General features: G+C 33.1%; 5 protein-coding genes across 6 annotated transcripts in view; 2 read left to right on the top strand and 3 right to left on the bottom strand.

Annotated features, from left to right (window-relative positions):
• The window catches only part of LOC144838531 (ATP-dependent RNA helicase A protein-like), a 33,007-nt gene extending 31,906 nt beyond the window's left edge, over positions 1–1,101 (top strand). The window contains exon 28 of the mRNA XM_078693933.1: positions 3–1,101. Coding sequence (XP_078550059.1) covers positions 3–303 — 301 coding nt within the window. The 3' untranslated portion in view covers positions 304–1,101. The remainder of the gene's footprint in view (positions 1–2) is intronic.
• Positions 1,102–1,779: 678 nt separating this feature from the next.
• Positions 1,780–13,567, top strand: LOC144838835 (uncharacterized). The gene is made up of 5 exons (XM_078694336.1): positions 1,780–1,979; positions 3,421–3,616; positions 3,977–4,107; positions 8,868–8,990; positions 10,607–13,567. The coding sequence occupies exons 1-5, from the start codon at positions 1,910–1,912 to the stop codon at positions 11,155–11,157; spliced, it is 1,071 nt and encodes a 356-aa protein (XP_078550462.1). The 5' UTR covers positions 1,780–1,909; the 3' UTR covers positions 11,158–13,567.
• The window catches only part of LOC144838823 (rab-like protein 6), a 273,930-nt gene continuing 257,616 nt past the window's right edge, over positions 3,505–19,818 (bottom strand). Inside the window, exon 16 of the transcript XR_013611709.1 lies at positions 3,505–3,514. The gene's annotated coding sequence lies outside the window, so the exon portion shown is untranslated. The remainder of the gene's footprint in view (positions 3,515–19,818) is intronic.
• On the bottom strand, positions 14,398–17,367 carry LOC144838836 (torsin-1A-interacting protein 2-like). Of its 2 annotated transcripts, XM_078694338.1 has the most exons (3): positions 17,219–17,367; positions 14,948–15,991; positions 14,398–14,846 (listed from the first exon to the last, which is right to left on the bottom strand). In XM_078694338.1, exons 2-3 carry the CDS (start codon positions 15,973–15,975, stop codon positions 14,807–14,809), a joined length of 1,068 nt encoding a protein of 355 aa, XP_078550464.1. In that variant the 5' UTR covers positions 15,976–15,991; positions 17,219–17,367; the 3' UTR covers positions 14,398–14,806. The 2 variants fall into 2 exon arrangements, with proteins under 2 accessions (XP_078550464.1, XP_078550465.1); XM_078694339.1 differs by having other exon boundaries at positions 14,398–15,991; positions 17,219–17,366.
• On the bottom strand, positions 17,662–19,351 carry LOC144838843 (torsin-1A-interacting protein 2-like). Its single transcript, XM_078694351.1, has 2 exons — positions 19,231–19,351; positions 17,662–18,865 (listed from the first exon to the last, which is right to left on the bottom strand). The coding sequence occupies exons 1-2, from the start codon at positions 19,234–19,236 to the stop codon at positions 18,149–18,151; spliced, it is 723 nt and encodes a 240-aa protein (XP_078550477.1). The 5' UTR covers positions 19,237–19,351; the 3' UTR covers positions 17,662–18,148.

Below are 19,818 nucleotides of genomic sequence, written 5' to 3'. Positions count from 1 at the left end.
AGGAGGGATGACTTCAGAGGGCCCCCACAACAAAGACCCCGTTTTTCTTCACCCCCAGGTTACGAATCGTCAAGAGGCTTTAGAGGGGGTGGATTTAGAGGAGGCTTTGGCCGAGGACGAGGTGGTGGATCCTATGGAGGTGGAAACTTCAGTAGGGATGGAGATGGATATAGAGGAAGAGGGGGTTATCGAGGGGGAGGAGGTGGTGGAGGTTATCGTGGAGGACGAGGTGGTGGTGGTAACTTTCAAGGTTTTCCAGGTTTCCGAGGTGGCAGAAGGGGTGGTTTTAGAGGGGGTTATTAATCATTGTCAGCTTGAAAACAGAGCTAGTGTGTGTCTTAATCCATCGTGCTTTTTGTGGAAAGATAGGACTGAGGCAGTTTTATGTAAGAATGTACAACCTGTACTACTATAAACATAAAACATCTGTCATTTTTTTAAGGTTCTTTTTTTATGATGAAATTGCTAAATGGTGATAATTCATTTTACTTGTACAATCGAATAAGTATTCTTTTAGAAAGAAGAAATTACCATTATTAGATATAGAAGAGCAAAGCAATTTTGGGAAATATAAATTGAATTTAATGAATTTATTCAATGAAATCAAATTAACAGCCTGAATGTATTGATTAAGAAATTGTTTCAAGATATAATTTATATCTGCCTCTGTGTACTTATGTGCACTCCTGTTTGAATGCTGATATCTTTATATCATGTCTTCAAATTTAAGTTCTATAAATCAAGAGGATCACCATCTGATCCAAGTTCTATACAATCTCAACATACAGCGTATACAGTATGCTATCAGCAGTGGCGTAACAGCATGAGGGCTCACTGGCTAAACCCAGAGGCCCCTAAGCAGGGCCCAAGAAAAAAATGCATTAAAATATGTAGAAAAAGGCTAAAAACGCACAATGACTGGAGCGCCAATTAGGCATTCCTAAACCAGGGGCCTCAGGGCTCTGCATTATGTCACTGGCTATCAGCAGCCCAATATGTATTTTAACGCTCATAATAATCTTTTAAATTTAAAGTATCTGTATAATTAATTTGAACAGGTGATCTCACTGTCAAAAAATCGAATATGAAATAAAAAATGAATCAACAGTAATTTATGTATATTAGTTTATTCTTTTATACATTCACTGTTTTTGATGTTGTATTGTTTTATGTTTCAAACCTCTTAGTGGTGGGTATTTATATCGCTGTTGGTTTTGATTGAATAAAATAATATAAAAAATAAAATAAAATTCTATTTTTAAAACATAATTAGTGTGTTGATGGTGTTCTTCCAAATGGTGCTCTGTTACTGCACATGTGCATCTGCTCCTATGTATTTCGTTCAGTATAATTTTAATTGTTTAGAACACAGAAGTGGTGTCAACTACGCAAAACTGCTATCAGCATGTACCTTAATTTGTGATTAATATAAAATTATTATTGCCACTTTCATTTTGTAAGTTTGGTTTGGTAAATTCTATTTTTAAAACATAATTAGTGTGTTGATGGTGTTCTTCCAAATGGTGCTCTGTTACTGCACATGTGCATCTGCTCCTATGTATTTCGTTCAGTATAATTTTAATTGTTTAGAACACAGAAGTGGTGTCAACTACGCAAAACTGCTATCAGCATGTACCTTAATTTGTGATTAATATAAAATTATTATTGCCACTTTCATTTTGTAAGTTTGGTTTTGTCATGAGCATTTCGGTTTTTACAGGTGCGCCATCTATTGTTTGGTGTTTATAATGAGAAAAATATGAGAAACTGAATTCTTCTTCTCCTTGTTGGCTGTCGAAGTTTTTAAAGAACGTGATTTCTGTTAGTCATCGTTTTATGTCATCAAATTATTTCCGTTTAGACATTTAGTTTGAGAATTTCGGCACATGCACATGGTTGATAACCAATAATGCGATTTTCATTGTGGATTTGTTATATTTTGGTAGCATTTATCGATGTCAAATGTCAGGACTATCAGGGTAGGTATTTTTCGACTGGCTAGGGGCTCTTCTTCGGGGCCTTTCCACCTGCTTTATACCTAAGCTAATAGGCCTAGCCTAGTATTTGTTAGTTTATAATTGCTAGGCCTAGGACCTTTTTCTTGACTAATCGCAGAATGTAGGCCTAATTGAAACTACTAGGCTATGACTATCCTAGGTTACAGTCGTAGCTTGTGTAGAGGCACCACAAGCCTTAGCTTAGTATCATTCATCATTTTAATAAATCAGAACAACATTGTGATGTCATATGATGGTCGCCCAGTATAAATAAATAAAATATTTCAAATAAATGTGAATCCATTATCCACATCTATTCTTAGGCTAATTGCATATTTTATATTAATTAATATATTAAACATTTATTAAATAAGATCAGTATTGATTAGCGTAATAGCTTTTTTCATATTGCGTTTTGCCATCACAGATTTCCTCAATTTAAGACCAAAACAAATTATAATTTGGCATAGGATAGCCTCTTGTGTATTTCAGTAAAAAGCCCCTATTATCTTCATTTCCGTCCGTAAAAGTTGGGTCGAAATTCTTAATATTTGAATATTCTGTACACTAGGAGAATTCTGATAATTAACAGACAATTTGCACGGTCTAATGATCACACTCTGTAGTACTGTACTGTATTATAAAGAATTACATTAAATATATGACCTTGGAAACAATAATATACAGTGATCTGAATATTATAATTTGGTTTTAAATGCATAATTAATTCAGATTTAGAATGGTAAGACGATTAACCTGATTACACATGCTAATATCAACATACAGTATTAGTACAATAATGTATGAACTAGGCTATAAAAAGTGTGCAATTTAATGTTCTATACAAGATTTATGCACTTGTCAATTGTATGACCCACTATACGACTCCTGGGAGAGGTGTATCATTTGTCCTATGTGTGTCATACCTTATGAATAATATGACGCACCCGGCCCTGCATCAAAAAAAGTTACCTTTCGGTGACCATGACGTATTTTGACACATTGTGACCATGTTATTCATGATGAAGGGTGGTAAAGTGACAGACAGTGACACACCGTGACCATCCATTGTTCATTGATGTGACGTACCTACCATCTAAGTTTTTTGACGCACCAATGAGTCAATAATTATTTTGTACCCATCCAAGATTTAATGTAAAAAAAATCATGATGGTCTTACAGTAGGTACCAGTCTATATTTTAAAAAGCACCTTCTACACTAATGTAATGTCGACATTCTAGCCATTGGCTAAAAGCTAGGTTCGCACAAGTAACTAGGTTTAAGGAAACTTTTGCGTTTGTGAATGTAGCTTAAACTTTATGTGACAAAAAAATGTGATGTCCATATATGGACATGAGGATGTCATATCACTATGCCATATTTAGGCATACAGGTTCACCTTTTAAAATGTTAATATTTCAGGTTGTATTTGTGATTCGCTAGGAACAATAGACGTCGCTAATTGTACGAACGAAACCGTAGTATGCGCATGTGTACATGGGTACAGCGGAGAGTTCTGTCAGCTATGTGATAGCGACTTCTTCCAGGTAAACTCTTCCGAGGCTTGCCAACCATGTGATTGCCATGCCAACGGAGTAGTGAACAATACATGCGATAGGTAAGGACAGTAGAATCGACACCCCCCAGGACCCCCTACCCCTCAAGCAGGAGAGTGTCCTCTTAATAGAGATTGGCTGTAGTGTAGTGACACACATTAATAGTATAGTAAATTGCTTTGTTTCATGGAAAAGTGTGCCCTTAATTAATAGAGGTGTGCCCCCTTAATAGAGGTGTCCCCCGAATAGAGGTGTCCCCTGAATAGGGTTTTTACAACAGAACGGATTTTACTACTGTATCATCAATTATCTAAAGTTCAGATAATTTTATCCATAAATTAAAATTACATTTGTATACAGTATTAACCCCTCTCCTTTTCTGTTGGTGTAATTGCATTTTTTGTTTATATATTTATATTTAGCAATGGTGTTTGCAGTTGTCATGGTAACTGGATCGGCAATAAGTGTGACGCATGTGCTGATGGATATTATAATTTGAACGACACTTGTGTGGAATGTCAGTGTAGTGGTCAAGCGTGCAATAAAACAACAGGTTTGTACTGTAATGTTATTTTAACTTTCATTAAATTTGTGTTGCGCCGCCTTTACACAGCACAACTGTCCGCAACCCCCAAAACAAAATATCTCTTGATAAAAAATTCAAATCAATCATTTGGTTATAAAATGTAACAATAAAATATTGATTGAAATATTTTTTTAAAAATGGAAAGGCAGAGAGGAGTAACAGTAGTGTGGGTCAGTGTCAGAGTTATTTATTTATTTTTTTTAAACCTAAATATAACGAGTAATTTTATGTGGGATTGATGAATGTTTTAATGAATGTTTTAATTTAATTTGTTCTATGTATGATGTATTTGTGAATGTGTTACCATATTTCAATTTTTCCATGTACACATTTTTATGGAACAAATAAAGATTTGATTTGATCAATATGGGAGGGAAAAGCATATCATAAATGATAACATAACATGCTTCACACTTTATAAACACATGATCAAATTTTAAAACAATAATATTACAAAGAAGAATGATGGGAATATATTTTAAGGATGATTGCTATTATTGAAATACAACCAACCCCCTCCCACCCAAACAAAATATAAAAAACAAGTTCCAATATTTATAATAAACATCTGAGCTTAAGGTATTAAGGATGTAATTGTTAGTTATTACTGCTAACAAATGTTTCCTTTTTGAATACAAAACCATAACATTGTGAAATGACAGAGCAATCTGTTACAATTACATACGTAATGTTTTTTTGTCGGCCAATCTAACAACTTATAAAATCTCATTGTCAAAATCTGTTGACGACACCCTTTGAGATTTAATTTTTGACATACACATGTATTTCTTATTCGTAATTGTTTAGGGTAAATGTAAATTAAATTTAGTGAATGCTATACATATAATTTCAGTCAATGGAATATGTTTTATACATAATGAGAAACTAGTAGGTGAATCCCTAAAACGCCATTTATTGTACATACAGTACAATGCGATTTGAATATAAAGTGGATAGTACCAAGGTCATTTTTGCATAGAACATTATACACATCATCAGTAAGAATAAGAAGTTGTGAGATAAAATAACACTTGACAGTGTGAGATGTTATGTTTAACTAATTATGTGTCCTATTTTTTTTATTTGTATCAAATCAATCTTTATTTCAATCAATATATAAAAAAATATAGTATTGGATATTTACAATTCATATAAAAAAACAAAAAATGTATAGAAAAAAATCCGTATAAAAAGTCAAAAACAACAACAACAAAAACTGAAAAATCCTGAATCTCTGAGTAGAAACATTGAATTATAAGGTTTATGGTATGCCCTATCTTGAAATTGTAGACATTTTTGGTCAAACAAATAACATTTAATTAACCAGTTAAGAGTGAAATAAGTTCTGTTCTTTATGGTTTCTGTTGTGAAGATCGTGATGATTTCCCCATTGCAGAAATAAACCATTCGTGTCAATTCAGTTGAAATAAAGAAAATATTGTTCAAGTAATAATGATAATATTGGAAGAAAGATTCATGAGATGTCAAAAAAACAATCTACTGAGTACAGTAATTACAAGTCATTAATCAGCTATTTTTAGAAAGATTGACGTCCTAAATGTTTTTTTAAATCCTTTCAATCATAAAGTTGTTTAATAGCTTTAAAATGTTGTTTCATTTTCAAGAGAGACTTGAGTGCATACAAACCATGTTTAAAGGGTCTTTCACACCTGTTCTGGCACGGTTCCGGTCTGGCGAATCGAACATCAATGTTTCGTTTTCACAACGCTCCACGCGGCTATGCGCCAATCAATATGCGCGTAGCCACGTGAAAACGAAACATTGAAGTTCGATTGAATTTTCCGGCGCCGGACCGGAACCGTGCCGGAGTCATGTTTACCAAACTGATGTATGTAGTTTGGCACATCCCTATTCAGGGGATACTTAATTAAAGATGTATTGTCCCCCTAAAAAAATTTTTTTTTAATATACAGTATGCCATTTCATGCAATAGTTATTCACTTTGAAAAAAAAAAATGATTTATTTGAAAAAATGTAATTTAAAGAAAAAAATACTTAAAGTGTCTGTCAGACAATGGTCTTTGCTTAAAATTAACTGTTTATTTGTCTTTTTATAAGTGAAATAATTTGTTTTAGTTTTTTTTTTCCAGAAGTGATTAACTTCTAAAACTAAAAAATGTTAAGTCTGATTTTATTAATCGTCATTTTTCATGTTTTTGGGGGACAATACATGTTTAAGTAAGGGTAATATATTCGTACTATAAATGAGACAATACGCTTTTTCCGAGAGTTGAACGAGCAACAGTATATGCGACAACTTGTAATCAGAGGACACCCCAATTACAGACATGCTCTGTAGATTAGAATTACAGAACAAAATACCTTCTTTCTCTTACAAATTGAGTTAGTACATTTTCACACCATGTTAAAACATGGTTATAATTTCACAATATTTCAAACAGACCTTTAGTTTACTGTTTGTCCACAATTACAACATCGCTAATGTTTGTTAATCTACTTCAGGTCTTATTAAAACAAACAAGCTTTTATAATAGTTCTAACAAACATAATATGATGACTTGCATAAAGGAAAACATGTCATATTAGGTAAGCCAGCTAGACAAACAATTCATGTTTGCTTTGTTTTAAAATTGCGGTCTGGAATATACAATTTCTGTAGAAATACTGTACCTAATTTTTCTTGGAATATATCTCTAGGGTTTTTAAGGCCTTCCACCCATTTCAACACCACATCCCTAACCCAAAACATATCTGGGTACTTAACAGTTCTGTTTTTCCCACCAACCCTACAGTAACTTTTTCCCCACCCTCCACCCTAGACTTTTCAGGCTACTGTACATCCATGGTTACATGTTATAAACAACAAAATTCATTTCTGTTTCTCATATAAAGGCCAATTTACACAGATGAGTGGTAACGGTACTGTAATTCTGAAAACCGTGTATGTAGCTTGTTCCACATATAATCTGTATCTATCCAGAGCAGAAACCGCTCGTCTGCTCTGCGTTGTTTGTAAACAGTCATAAGCAATTACATAGATTCTATATTTTTATTATATTACCGTTACCGCTCGTCTGTTGTAAATTGGCTTTACGTACTTCAATTTTTTTAACAATCCCATTTAATCAACATTTTTAATTTGTCCTGTTTCTGCTGACAAAAGAAAATTGATTCAATTCACTTTTTAATGTTCCTATTTATTTCTTGGCAGCAAAAACCATCAAATCAAATTTATAGTTCATTTTAAATACAGTAGATATTGTACAAAGGCTTAAAATATTAAGAATCTGAATAAAATAGTATGAGATACACAATCATTATCATTTATTATTAAAATCATACTGGTACTAATAATACTAGATTATCAGGGTACCAGGATCCCATGTGATGTACAAACTAGGCATAGGATAATTGAAGTATAAAACTAACCCATGCATATCTATATGGCTACCATGAATATGTAGAGGTACTAATCACTACAGAAAGAAAACTGAATCCAATCATGATATACATCTACAAAACATTTATGTATTTAATACCTGATAGGCCCTACTTTATAATTAAATAGAGCATTTCAGACTATGTACATTATAACATGTTTACTACTGATTATTATTTAACAAAAATAATTGATAAAAAATCAGTATTTCTTATTATTATTAAATAGGAAAAAAAAGCAATAAAGAACAATTATTTAAAAATTGTTTCGTCAAAAGTCAAGCTGCGTTTGTTGTAAGAAATTTTTCTTTAAATATAAAGGACACCAACTGGTACCAAAGAGCGAGGGGTTGAAACCTCTACAGTAAATGCTACAGTAAACAAACAGTGGCTATAAGACTATCCTGATATGATGATGATGAATGAATGGGCCTAACGTTCTGTTCTGAATAAATAATAAATCACATTTACAATTCAAGTACAATATAATACTTGAGAAATTGAGAAAGTGAAAATGACATATTAAATTTGTCATGAAACTTATAATTAGTAATTTCCTTGGTCACAATTAGAAATAGGAAAAGAGACGAATGTAGAAAGTGTGTGGAAGTTGACCTTTGTGCTTCAGTGATTTGCTAAAATTTCAAGAATTTGTTTATTTTAATATCGATTTTCTGATGATTTGTTTTTTAAATGATATATTTTCCTCAAATTCATTTTGATCAGTGGATATGCAATCGTTTGATTTGGTTTGATTGTACTGTAATTATTGTGGTTTCGTTTATAATAAAATAAGTTAATTTATTAATAAGTTTGTTTTTGATAAAATTACAATTGACTCTCCCCAATACCAGCCTCTAAAAACAAGAAACTCCCAAACCAGACTTTTTTTAAATTCTAAAAAATCCTAAATTCTATTTATCATTAAAAACACATTCAGAATACCAGATTTTCTTGAAAACCAGACATTTTTAATTAGGCCAGCTCGAGGGTGCCAGGTATTGGAAAAGTTGACTATAAAGTATAAATATTGGAATTTTTAAATTATCTTTGCCTCAATTTATTTTAGCCTACTGTAATGTCTAAATCTCTGTCTACACTATCTAACTTTATGTGACAAAAAAATGTGATGTGCCTTACGTAAAATTTCTTTGCTTTACATTCACTTTTCCATTGTTAGAATAACAATGAACACATTGAACAAACATTACACAATGATGTCAGTGATTGCATTGATTAATGTTATGTGATTGTGTAATAATATTAACTGTATATATGCAATGTATCTCTCTATTACTATTTCATAGGTTTTTGTATTTGTCAAGAGCCAACAGTTGGTGAGCGTTGTGAGTCATGTTTACCAGGATATTACAAGGTCAATGACCTTTGTACACTTTGTAACGCTTCGTCCCCAAGTTCCTTATGCGCTGGTATGTACAGTAATTTAATAATGTGTTTATATTATTGCTCATCATTTGATGTTATTTACTTATTTTGTGTAGTTCTGTGGATTTCTTTCAATGGATGTTTACATTTTAAGATCTTTTAAAGATCATTATGAATGATTAAAAGTGAAATTATCAATTACCAAAATGTATGCATATACTGTATTTCTTTATTTTTATCCCATGGATGATGGTACTACTACTACTAAAATAAATTCATATATACAGTAGAACCTTCGTTTTACGTACCCTGATTTTACGTTCCCTTGATTTTACGTACGCTTAAAATTACCGATGACATCATCATTTTCTTACATTGAGGGCGCAATTTAACAACAACAAACCACAAAGCCATGGCTGTGTGAGGAACTTATGTGCATTCCCCTACAGCAGCGACTGTTTTTGTTGATAGAAAATACAAGAACATTGATATTTTTATTTATAACACTTTATTTAAACTAAATCGCACAGCCTGTATATACTGTACTTTCTAGGCCTCACATCTTGCTAGGCCTACTAGCCTGGCCTAAATTAGTCTAGCAAGGACCTAGCTAAGCTAGTGACCACCTGCATGCTGTAGGCAAACACGGCAGCCTTTTTAGCTACGATCTACGTATTTGGGGGTCAATTTAAGGTCAACCTTGATTTTACGAATCCCTTGTTTTACGTACGCCTTTCGGTCCTGTACTGTACGTAAAATGGAGGTTCTACTGTACTAGCCCTGCAAATCCTTTCCTACTCCCAGCAGCCTCTCCCAATCTCCCAAGTGGTTTTATATATACAGAGTTTAAATCCGTCCTACAGTAGTACATTGCCATCATTTTGATACCCCATGTGTATGGATGCTCGCAATAGCAAATTGTAACGAATACAGCCATACAAATGCTCTCATAATAGATATTTAACAGATATCAGAGGTAGCTAACGTTATAGTTTAAATGTAAACAATATTTCAGAGCATATCAGGCTAACCCTATATAATTGAGACAAAACAACACAAAGGTAAAAAATAATAGTTCTATTAAAAAATTTGAAAAACAAAACTTCCTTTTTGCCAGCCCAAAGTAGAGGGATTACTTTCGTAAAAATCAACTGCAGTATAACTACTGTAGTTGCTAATGCATTCATTTCTGGTGGTTGTATGTTATTAGTTCCATCAATACAAAGTTTATTATTTCCTCTGACTCAAGTTCAACGAATTACTCCCAATTCAATATTCCAGCTGCACTCCAATCAAATGCGCACTTCCTGAAAACTGGGAAGTAAACTGTCAATTTTAATTTGGTCCTTAACAATTACAAACGGAACCAAAATGTGTCTTAATAACTTTAAGGACACATGAAAGTTTGCTACAGAGGGTGCTGTAGTTTTTAACCACAAAAGCGAATCTATCATCAGCCTCTTTATCTCTCCTTGTTTCTCACTTAAGTATAAAATTATTTAACATCATCTTTATCCGGGATTACACATCAGGTAAAAGAAAAACCTATTTTACATTCTAATCCTGTCCTGAAAAAAAATCAATAAATAAGGACTACCATGCTAGAAACTCTGTTTTTCCTGCTTTCCATTCTTATCTGTTCCTATTTTTAAATTTTCAGATACAACAGTACAACCAATTACCAGCGACACACTACCAATGTCACATGATTCAAATACTCCAATAACAAAGAGGCGCAGCACAAGTATAAATGTAGAAACAACAGAACATGTTCATTCACCTATAAAAACAACAATGTCGTCGGATCCAAATACCGAACCATCAAACAAACCTTTGACGAGTACACATCCCGTAAAGACTGTTGTCAGTAGTACAGAGTCAGTAACGGAGCAGTCAATGATTTTGCCTACTAAAAGTTCATCTAAGGGTAGCGTAGGAGCTGTCGTGGGCGTTACGCTAACCCTATCAATTGTATTTATCACCATTGTAGCCTTAATTGTATACCACTTTTGGGTTAAACCGAGAAGGCGTATTTTCCGTAGCCCGCTTTGGACGATCGAGTTACGGCGCGACGAAGATGATACGCTGTTTAACGACTTACAAACCATCGATCAAGATGTGCTGTACCTTGATGACGCTTACTTGATGGATTCGGCGCGAGTTTATAACAAAGTTACAACAGAAAATTCACGATACCATCCACTCGGTTGATACGAGATGTTCTATATCTTGTCAACACATACTTGATAGATTTGGCATGCGTTTATTATGAAGTAAACAACAACAAAATAACAAAACAATTCACTTTTGATACAGCAACTTCTTCAATAAACAAACAATAAATCTTCTTTTGTATTAAGATAAGGTAGTTGAAATTTCAGGAAAATTACAATATTTGTTTTAAGTACTTTTAAAGTTTGCTTGACATTATGGACAAGATAAGTTTAGCAGAAATAGGATATACAGTAGAACCCCCATTAAGGGGACACCTTTGGGACCCAACAAACTGTTCCCTTAATAGGGGTGTGACCCCCTAGGGGTGTGTCCCCTTAATTGGGGTGTGTCCCCTTAATAGGAGTTGGCTGAAGTGGCATGTATTTCCCCTCACATATTTCACAGTGTTCTTTATAGGCAGGTACAGTATTCCCTTAATAGGAGTGTCCCAAGGTAGAGGTTCAACAAGATGTAAATATAAGACATTTTATATTTTGGGTATAATTGTTGTACTAACGCTTTGGTAAACTAAATTTAGTTTTTTTATGGTGGATTATTTCAAAATCTTTTAAATGAAAATTCAGATTTCTGAATTTGTGGTAGTTGCAAAAGCTATCACAACACTTGGTAATCATACATATAGTTAACAACAATGAATCTTCAACAATAGTTATTTATTAAACAGTTTAGGGATTATTTTAATAGAATATTTTTTATTATATTTTTTAACTATATACAGATTTTAAATCAGTAGTGTAAAAGTAGGTACGTATAGACATTTTATTGACGTTTTAAAATGAGGTTAAATTTAACTAATTAAATGTGCAAGAATTAAAATACCTTCCGTGCTATAAATGTGTTGTAAAGGTACAGTAGTATGCTAATTAATGTAAAAATTGGTGATATTTTATTTATCAAACATAACAGGAAATGAAATCTGATAAAGTAGATTCGTCGAGACCATTAGAGATCCAATTCTGTGTTTTGAAAAAGTTAACATTACAATGGGAAACTAAAGTGTAAGTTAGTGCTAATATATTAATAAGTATTCATTAGGTATAGTGCAATATAACTTGAAGGTTTTAGGCAATTTATATGTTATAGGTATTATGTAACATTTAAAGTATTAAGTAATAATTAATATTATATTTTTTTTGACGTAGTGGCTGCATCTCCTAAAGCTCTGTCTACACTATTAAACTTTATGTGACAAAAAAACGTGATGTGTCTATATGTAGACACGATCCAGCGATGATGTCATATCACTACCATATTTGGGCATATCACTACCATATTTCAGAAAATCACACTTTTTTTGTCAAACTAGTTTGATAGTGTAGACAGAGCTTAAAAGCTGAAACAGAACATTTTTGATCCTCACAACAGTAGTCATGTGATGCCATTCTGACCAATCAGTACCATCTTACTATACTGTATCATGTGCATAGTAAACCATACATATACTGTGTACATTGTATATAGTATAATTCTGTACAGTATACATAGTAATACACATACCATGCATATAGTATCATGCACATACTGTACCATGCATATAGTATGCTGTACTCTGGATATAGTATCATGCACATACCATGCATATGGTATGCTGTATGTTGGATATAGTATACCATGCATAGTGTTTGAACTGAACAGTACATCCCTATTTATTTCTATGGGTATAAATTTTAGTGATAGTTTATGACAATATCAGCATTAGATTCAAGAGCAATGTTTCAAATGGTCATCTAATAATACTTTAAAAAAATGTTATTTAATGTTATTATTAAGTATCTACTGTATTATACAGATATTGCCTGCTTAGAGGTGCATTATAACATTTGAGATCCTCTGAGGGAATTACAGTATATTTTGCATAAGAGATTATATATTATATAGCCCAAGAGGTTATTAAATTGTATAATGCACCGATAGAAAAGGCAACATAAACCACGTTTCTGTAGTTTTTTAGGCCTAGGTTAGTAGTAATGTAGTAGTTTGTAGTCTAGCTAGTTTTATGTATAATATCTAGTTCTCCCACAGAAACAATATTTTCTAATGCTGTCTTCTAAATAGATAGGTCTTCTTAAAAAAATCATAAATCAATCTTCTATAATAATCTGTTTAGATAACCTAGCTTTTCTTTATCATCAATGATTATTTTTAATGTATTATTCTGCTCTGCTTTCTAAATATGAAATGTATATTAGTACTGTATCAAATTTGAGTCTAAACTTATTCAGCCAATGAGCTGGATTTTAAGAATAAAAAAAAAATAATAATTTTGTTTAAATGGATTTTAACTATACTGACCGCAGTGAAGGATCCAGGTTTTTTAAATAGGGAAGTAGGGTGGGGAGGGTGAGAGAGGAGCAGGGAATGTAAGAAGGAGGGGTAGGGAAGGTGAGAGGGAGGGGTAGGGAAGGTGAGAGGGAGGGGCAGGGAAGGTGAGAGGGAGGGGCAGGGAATGTGAGAGGGAGGGGCAGGGAAGGTGAGAGGGAGGGGCAGGGAAGGTAAGAGAGAGGGGCAGGGAAGATAAGAGAGAGGGGGGGCAGGGAAGATAAGAGAGAGGGGCAGGGAAAGTTAGAGGGAGGGGCAGGGATGGTGAGAGGGAGTGGCTGAAGCACCCCTGAATCTGCCTATGTACAGTATAAACCTAAAGGACCATAATGTGATTGAGATGATTGCATGAATCTTGTTAAATGCACTGCCCTGTTATGTCTGTAATGTATAAATGTAAGGTACTGTACTGGCTAGAGTAAATGTTATTGAGCACCTTGCATAAAGTTAAACAAGATTGTCTCAAGCATACAGTAGGTGGACTAAATATTGCACAGTTGTGTCAATTCATTGTGTGTATTTCGGGGAAATTGGAACATGCTTCCGTGCTTCTCAGCACCTACCTAGGTCGTCAGTCATTGGCAATTTTTGTAATGGACCTACTGTATACAAGAAGATACAGTTCTACATCTGAAAGTTCTGTCTACACTATTAAACATGTGCCACTTTATCACTACCATATTTGGGCACCATTTTTTGTCAAAGTTTGATAGTGTAGACAGAGCTTTACCATTAAAAAAAAAGGCATTCACAATGTGCAGAAATGTTATTTTTGGTTTTGGGATCAACTTTAGTTAAATTATGGTTCAAAGAGATTGTATTGACTGTCTAAATATATTTTATAAATGTACTATGTGAAGGAAATACATATAAAAGAAGTAATCATTTTTCTGGTGTTTCATTTTAATTCTCATTTCAAAATATTATTTTATCATTGTTTTTTGTTTAATGAAAAACAATTGTAAACTAATACAGTAAGTGATTTTTCTTTATCAAATAATAATAATATTGAGTGCAACTTTTTTGGGGAAAATTATCTAACTATGGATAAGTCTTATAATACAACTTCTTTAGCAATATTAATTTTACTATGACTTGAATCTAAACTTATAAAGTTATAATTTTTTTAAACAAAGGATTAACAGATTACAAACCAAGAACACAACATTAAATTGAGACATTGTACATACTTGTTTTCAACAAAATAAACATTAAATTAAATAGGTTTGAACTGCAATTTCCAGGCCATACATTTGTGAGCTTAGATTAATATTGAAAACAAAAATATAGAATACAGATTTTACGTTTATTTTTTTATGTTTATAAATTGGCCTTTATATTTTGTACTATTGAATTAAATAGGTTTCAACTAAAATTTCCAGGCCTGACATTTGTGAGATTGTATTAATACTGCACAAATTTAATCCAATTTACACAGACTTTGTACTATTTAATTAAAGGGGTTACAAATGCAACTGCAGTTGCAACCCGACTGAACATGGCGTCAATATGATCCTTATCCACGGAATCCTTCCATTTTTGTATCAAATGTTTCTCCACTTTTTTTTCATTCGTTTTTGGATGATCGTTTGGATTTAGTTCATCTGTAACGTGTACCGTAAAAATAATGACGACTTTCTTGAAAGGAGCATTGTCAGTTTCACAGTAGGAATGAAATATCATGGACGCTTTAGCTGGAATGCTCTCCAAGTGATGAATAACAGCGACTTTCTTGCCAGAATTAAAACCATTATAAAGCGTTTTATCAATTTCATATTTTGCATTGTCCGCATCAGACATATTGTACTTGCTACCGTCAATTTTGGTAACTAGGTCACCTGACGTGTAAGAGGTTGAAAGGTTACCTGACGTGTAAGAGGTTGAAAGGTCAGAAGCTAATGCATCTAATGTTGAATGTGCATCAGGACCAGCCGCAAGAAGGATCACTGTTGGTCTTTTAGGATCCTCGCGTTTAAAGAAATCAACTGAAGCTGAGCCGATCAATCTCCACAAATATGGTGTTTGCGTTGGGAACTTTGATTTGAGTTCTCCTAGGTTTAACCCAGTGTCATTTCTTAAAGTGCCTTTGTTATCAGCAGTGCCCCCAAAAAAGCTGTAGAATATATAAACTCCAATAAACGAAAGACATACTACAAATACAATTAAGAAATTCCTATTTCCGGTTTTATTTTGTTTTTTAACAGGCCTATTTCTGGTATTCGTAGTTTCTGGTATTTTTAATTTGTTTGTGTTATCTTGCAAATGAGACCTGTTTCGAAGTTCATGTCGAAGTTCCTCCTTCCTTGTTTTTTCTTTTGTTTTTTCTTTTATTTTTTTCTTCTCTTGTTTCTTTTCTTTTTCTTCTTCATCTTGTTTATGTTCTTTATCCTTCATATTTTCCTTGTTCTCATCTTCTTTATCATCACATATGAAGGCTTTGTTTAGTGTGTCTTTACTCCGTGTACTTACAACCATTGTTAAGATTTTGATTCTGAAAACAAAAGTTTAAAGTACATTAAAGCCCCCTTCCCTACGTTTTTTAGATCTAATTTAAGATCACAAACTATATTTAATGTAAAAATAATACTATATGGTCCTATTGCGATAACTTTTTTCGTCTTTAAACGGTTAAAAATATGAAAAATAAGTCGATTCTAATAATTATAGCGGCCCGCTATAAATCCCAAAATGCATTGCGCGCGGATTGATATTTTTGTTTTTCACCTGTAATTCGCCCACTTTTCGATCGATCGTGAGGCCAAAACAAATCAAAGACTCCTAACTTTTCAGCGAAAATACCGGGTTTTCCCCAATTTGTATCAACGGAGTCTGGCAAAAATAGAAAGACAATTAATGCAGCAACTATACAACGTCAGGCTAGGTATATAGCTAGCTTACGATGTTCGTACGTTACCGATGTTTACCAGCTAGGCCTACAAAACTAAGCCTAGCTAGGCTAGGCCTAAGACCGTCCACGAGAGGTCGATCGCCGCGAGCTACTTAGGTAGTGCATTGTTTCTCACTTTTTATCATAATTTACCATAAAACGTACATTTAAGACAAGGAATGACATAGTTTAATGTTTTTAAAGTGATATATATGTATTATTTTCCAAAAAACGTCTAAAATTGCAGGGAAGGGGTCTTTAACTAAAGATATTTAATATTTGCTGTCGAAAAAATTTACAAAATTGGTAAATTTCAACTTATGTTCACAATAAATCTTTTATACAATTAATATTCAATGATTTTAAACAATGCTATTGTTACATAGGCTATGCTTTAAAAAATCACTTAGTAAGAATTTTATGCAAGATAGTAGGCAAATATGATGCCGTGTAGTAGTAGTCCTGTATGAATACTGTAGTAGTCTTAGATTAATAATGTAGATAACTAGGCCTAGATCTAGCTAGAGAGGCCTTCTTTCAGAGAAGTCTACCGTCTACTATCTCTAGGCCTAGCCTTTTAGTCTAGTCCAGGCCTAGAGGACGGTCTAGGCAGGGATATGTAGGCCTAAATAAACTTCTCCATGCCTGCTGCTCGTACTAGGCCTAGGCTAAGACTACCTACTGACTGTAGTCTAGAGGTAGGCCTAGCTAGGCTAGTAGTAGTACCATTCAGGAAAGAGAAACCAATTATAGGCCTAACTAACAGGACTAGGCCTAGTAAAGTATAGTAATATACTGTATCATTAGACATTACATATATCATCAACTTACATGAAAATAAAGGTGAAATTTTAACAATTAAAACCCCTCTTTGAACAATATGCCTAGGCTACCAGGAAACTGGAAATTCCAGCTGGTTTTTTAGGCGCATTATAAAAAAAGTACAAAATGTTTGCTACCGCCCTCTATAATAAGAAGCAAGTACAGTACTACCACAATGTGCTACATAAATTAAATAGGCATTTTACTGTATAATGCAGTATTGTATTATTTGTAAACACAGTATGTATGGTTAAGATTCTAATGCCAAAAATTGTAGTAGAACACAAAAGACCATTAACAAGTTAAAAGCATTTTCTAAATTAAAAATGAATTTATTTCTTTCAGCAATTATATTATCAAACATTTAATATAACTAGGTAATATTTTCCTTAAAATGTTATATTATTATCAATCTAAAATTATTATTACCATAATATAACCTTAAAATACTTATTAGGCCTATTGTTTATAAAAATAGTGGCATAAAAATAGTTTGACTTTCTACTAAATTGTTATAAATATTATTAATGTGTGCATTGAATTTCATTTGAAAATTTTGTTTAGCAATATTGCTAAATCAAACTGATTTTTTTGTATTTTTTGCTACACAATTTTAGAAATGTGTAGAAATAAGGTGGTTTTGTATAGCTTTTTGCTATGCTACACTGATGAAATTATTCCCTGCAGTGTGTAAAACAAAAATACCCTTAAAAATGTCACTCAGATCAAATGATAATATTATTTGTACTTTATTTTTTAAAGGTATTTTCATGATAACCTTTGACATTTTGGGTGAATGATGCAAGGAGAGAAAGCATCATAATCATCTGCACATGCTCACAAAACAATCAGAATTGTGATAGCTTCCCATTACTTCCTCATGCCAAATTCTAAATCAAGTACTAGTGATATTGTCCATAAATAAATGAAAGATCTCTGTTATGTTACAAATGCAACTGCTGTTGCAACCCGACTGAACATGGCGTCAATATGGTCCTTATCAATGGAATCCTTCCATTTTTGTATCAAATGTTTCTCCACTTTTTTTTCATTCGTTTTTGGATGATCATTTGGATTTAGTTCATCTGTAATGTGTACTGTAAAAATAATGACGACTTTCTTGAAAGGAGCATTGTCAGTTTCACAGTAGGAATGAAATATCATTGACGCTTTAGCTGGAATGCTCTCCAAGTGATGAATAACAGCGACTTTCTTGCCAGAATTAAAACCACTATAAAGCGTTTTATCAATTTCATGTTTTGCGACATCCGCATCAGACATATTGTACTCACTACCGTCAATTTTAGTAACTAGGTCACCTGACGTGTAAGAGGTTGAAAGGTTAGAAGCTAATGCATCTAATGTTAAATGTGCATCAGGACCAGCCGCAAGAAGGATCACTGATGGTCTTTTAGGATCCTCACATTTAAAGAAATCAACTGAAGCTGAGCCGATCAATCTCCACAAATATGGAGTTTGCGTTGGGAACTTTAATTGTAGACGTGTTATATTTTGTCTGAAATCTTCTAAATCAAAATTAACTTCTTTCTTAACTGCTGACGACAGGTCCTTGCCAGCAAATGTACAAGTGTTGGAATGATTCAAAATAAATAACATAAATATAAGTATAATAACAATGGCAAAGTCTTCTAATTTCTGAAAACATAAATAATAAATATAGTTTATATATTGTTTAATAAATAATAGAACACCGCATATGGCCTACATTTTTTATTAAGGTGATTGATATTGAAAATTTGCATTTGTGAATCATAAATTGTAAGTATTTATAATATAATCTGTTTTCCGGACAGTCCTGCCATATCGTATTCTAGCTAGGCCTGTTGTTATAAATAGGCCGGTTAGGGTGTGGCATGCCAGACAGGCCCTTGTTTGTTGGACAGACACGTCTGTCACAGCCTAGCTAGCTAGCCAAGCCATATGATAAATAATCTATATATTCACATATAAGACTAAGTAGATGGTGTAACGGGACGTGCCAACAACAAAGAAAATGTTACCTTCATTTTTAGATTTCATAGAAGCTAATTGATTGATTCATTGATATAGAACACCTTTTCTTTTACAGTATTTTTAAATCTCAGATCATAATTTCTACACACACACGCGCGCCTCGATTTTGTAAACAAAGATGATAGATAGAAGGGAATTTCCCCACCCAATTCTAATTTGTGATACAGCGCCCTCAATAAAACTAAAAAACTCGCGCCATGTGGTGGTCAGTTGTGAAAACTTTGATAAAAATAATATTTTTTAAAAATGACGTCATGATCAATAAACAATACAATGTATTGTCACGATATTGCTTCTATTAATCATGACGTCATTTGATTGGACGCGGGAAAATATTATTTTCATCAAAGGAAGCGCAGCATAGATGGTTATCCTATATAAAATTAAAAGAAAAAAATGTGTGTTTTTTCGTCGATCCTTATCGTCCTGGGTATAAATGGGCCTACTACTATACCGGAGATTATTTTCATCAATTGATTTGTGTGGTGTGCCTCCAGCGCGTTGCTGATATTTTAGCACACAATTGCACGGTGCAACAGATAAGTAACTAAACTAATAAGGCGTGTGTGAAATGA

The sequence above is a fragment of the Antedon bifida genome, chromosome 3, assembly GCF_963402885.1.
Source record: "Antedon bifida chromosome 3, ecAntBifi1.1, whole genome shotgun sequence".
NCBI classification, from domain to species: Eukaryota; Metazoa; Echinodermata; class Crinoidea; order Comatulida; family Antedonidae; genus Antedon; species Antedon bifida.
Note: the sequence above shows the minus strand (reverse complement) of the source record. Positions and strands in the feature narration are given on the sequence as shown.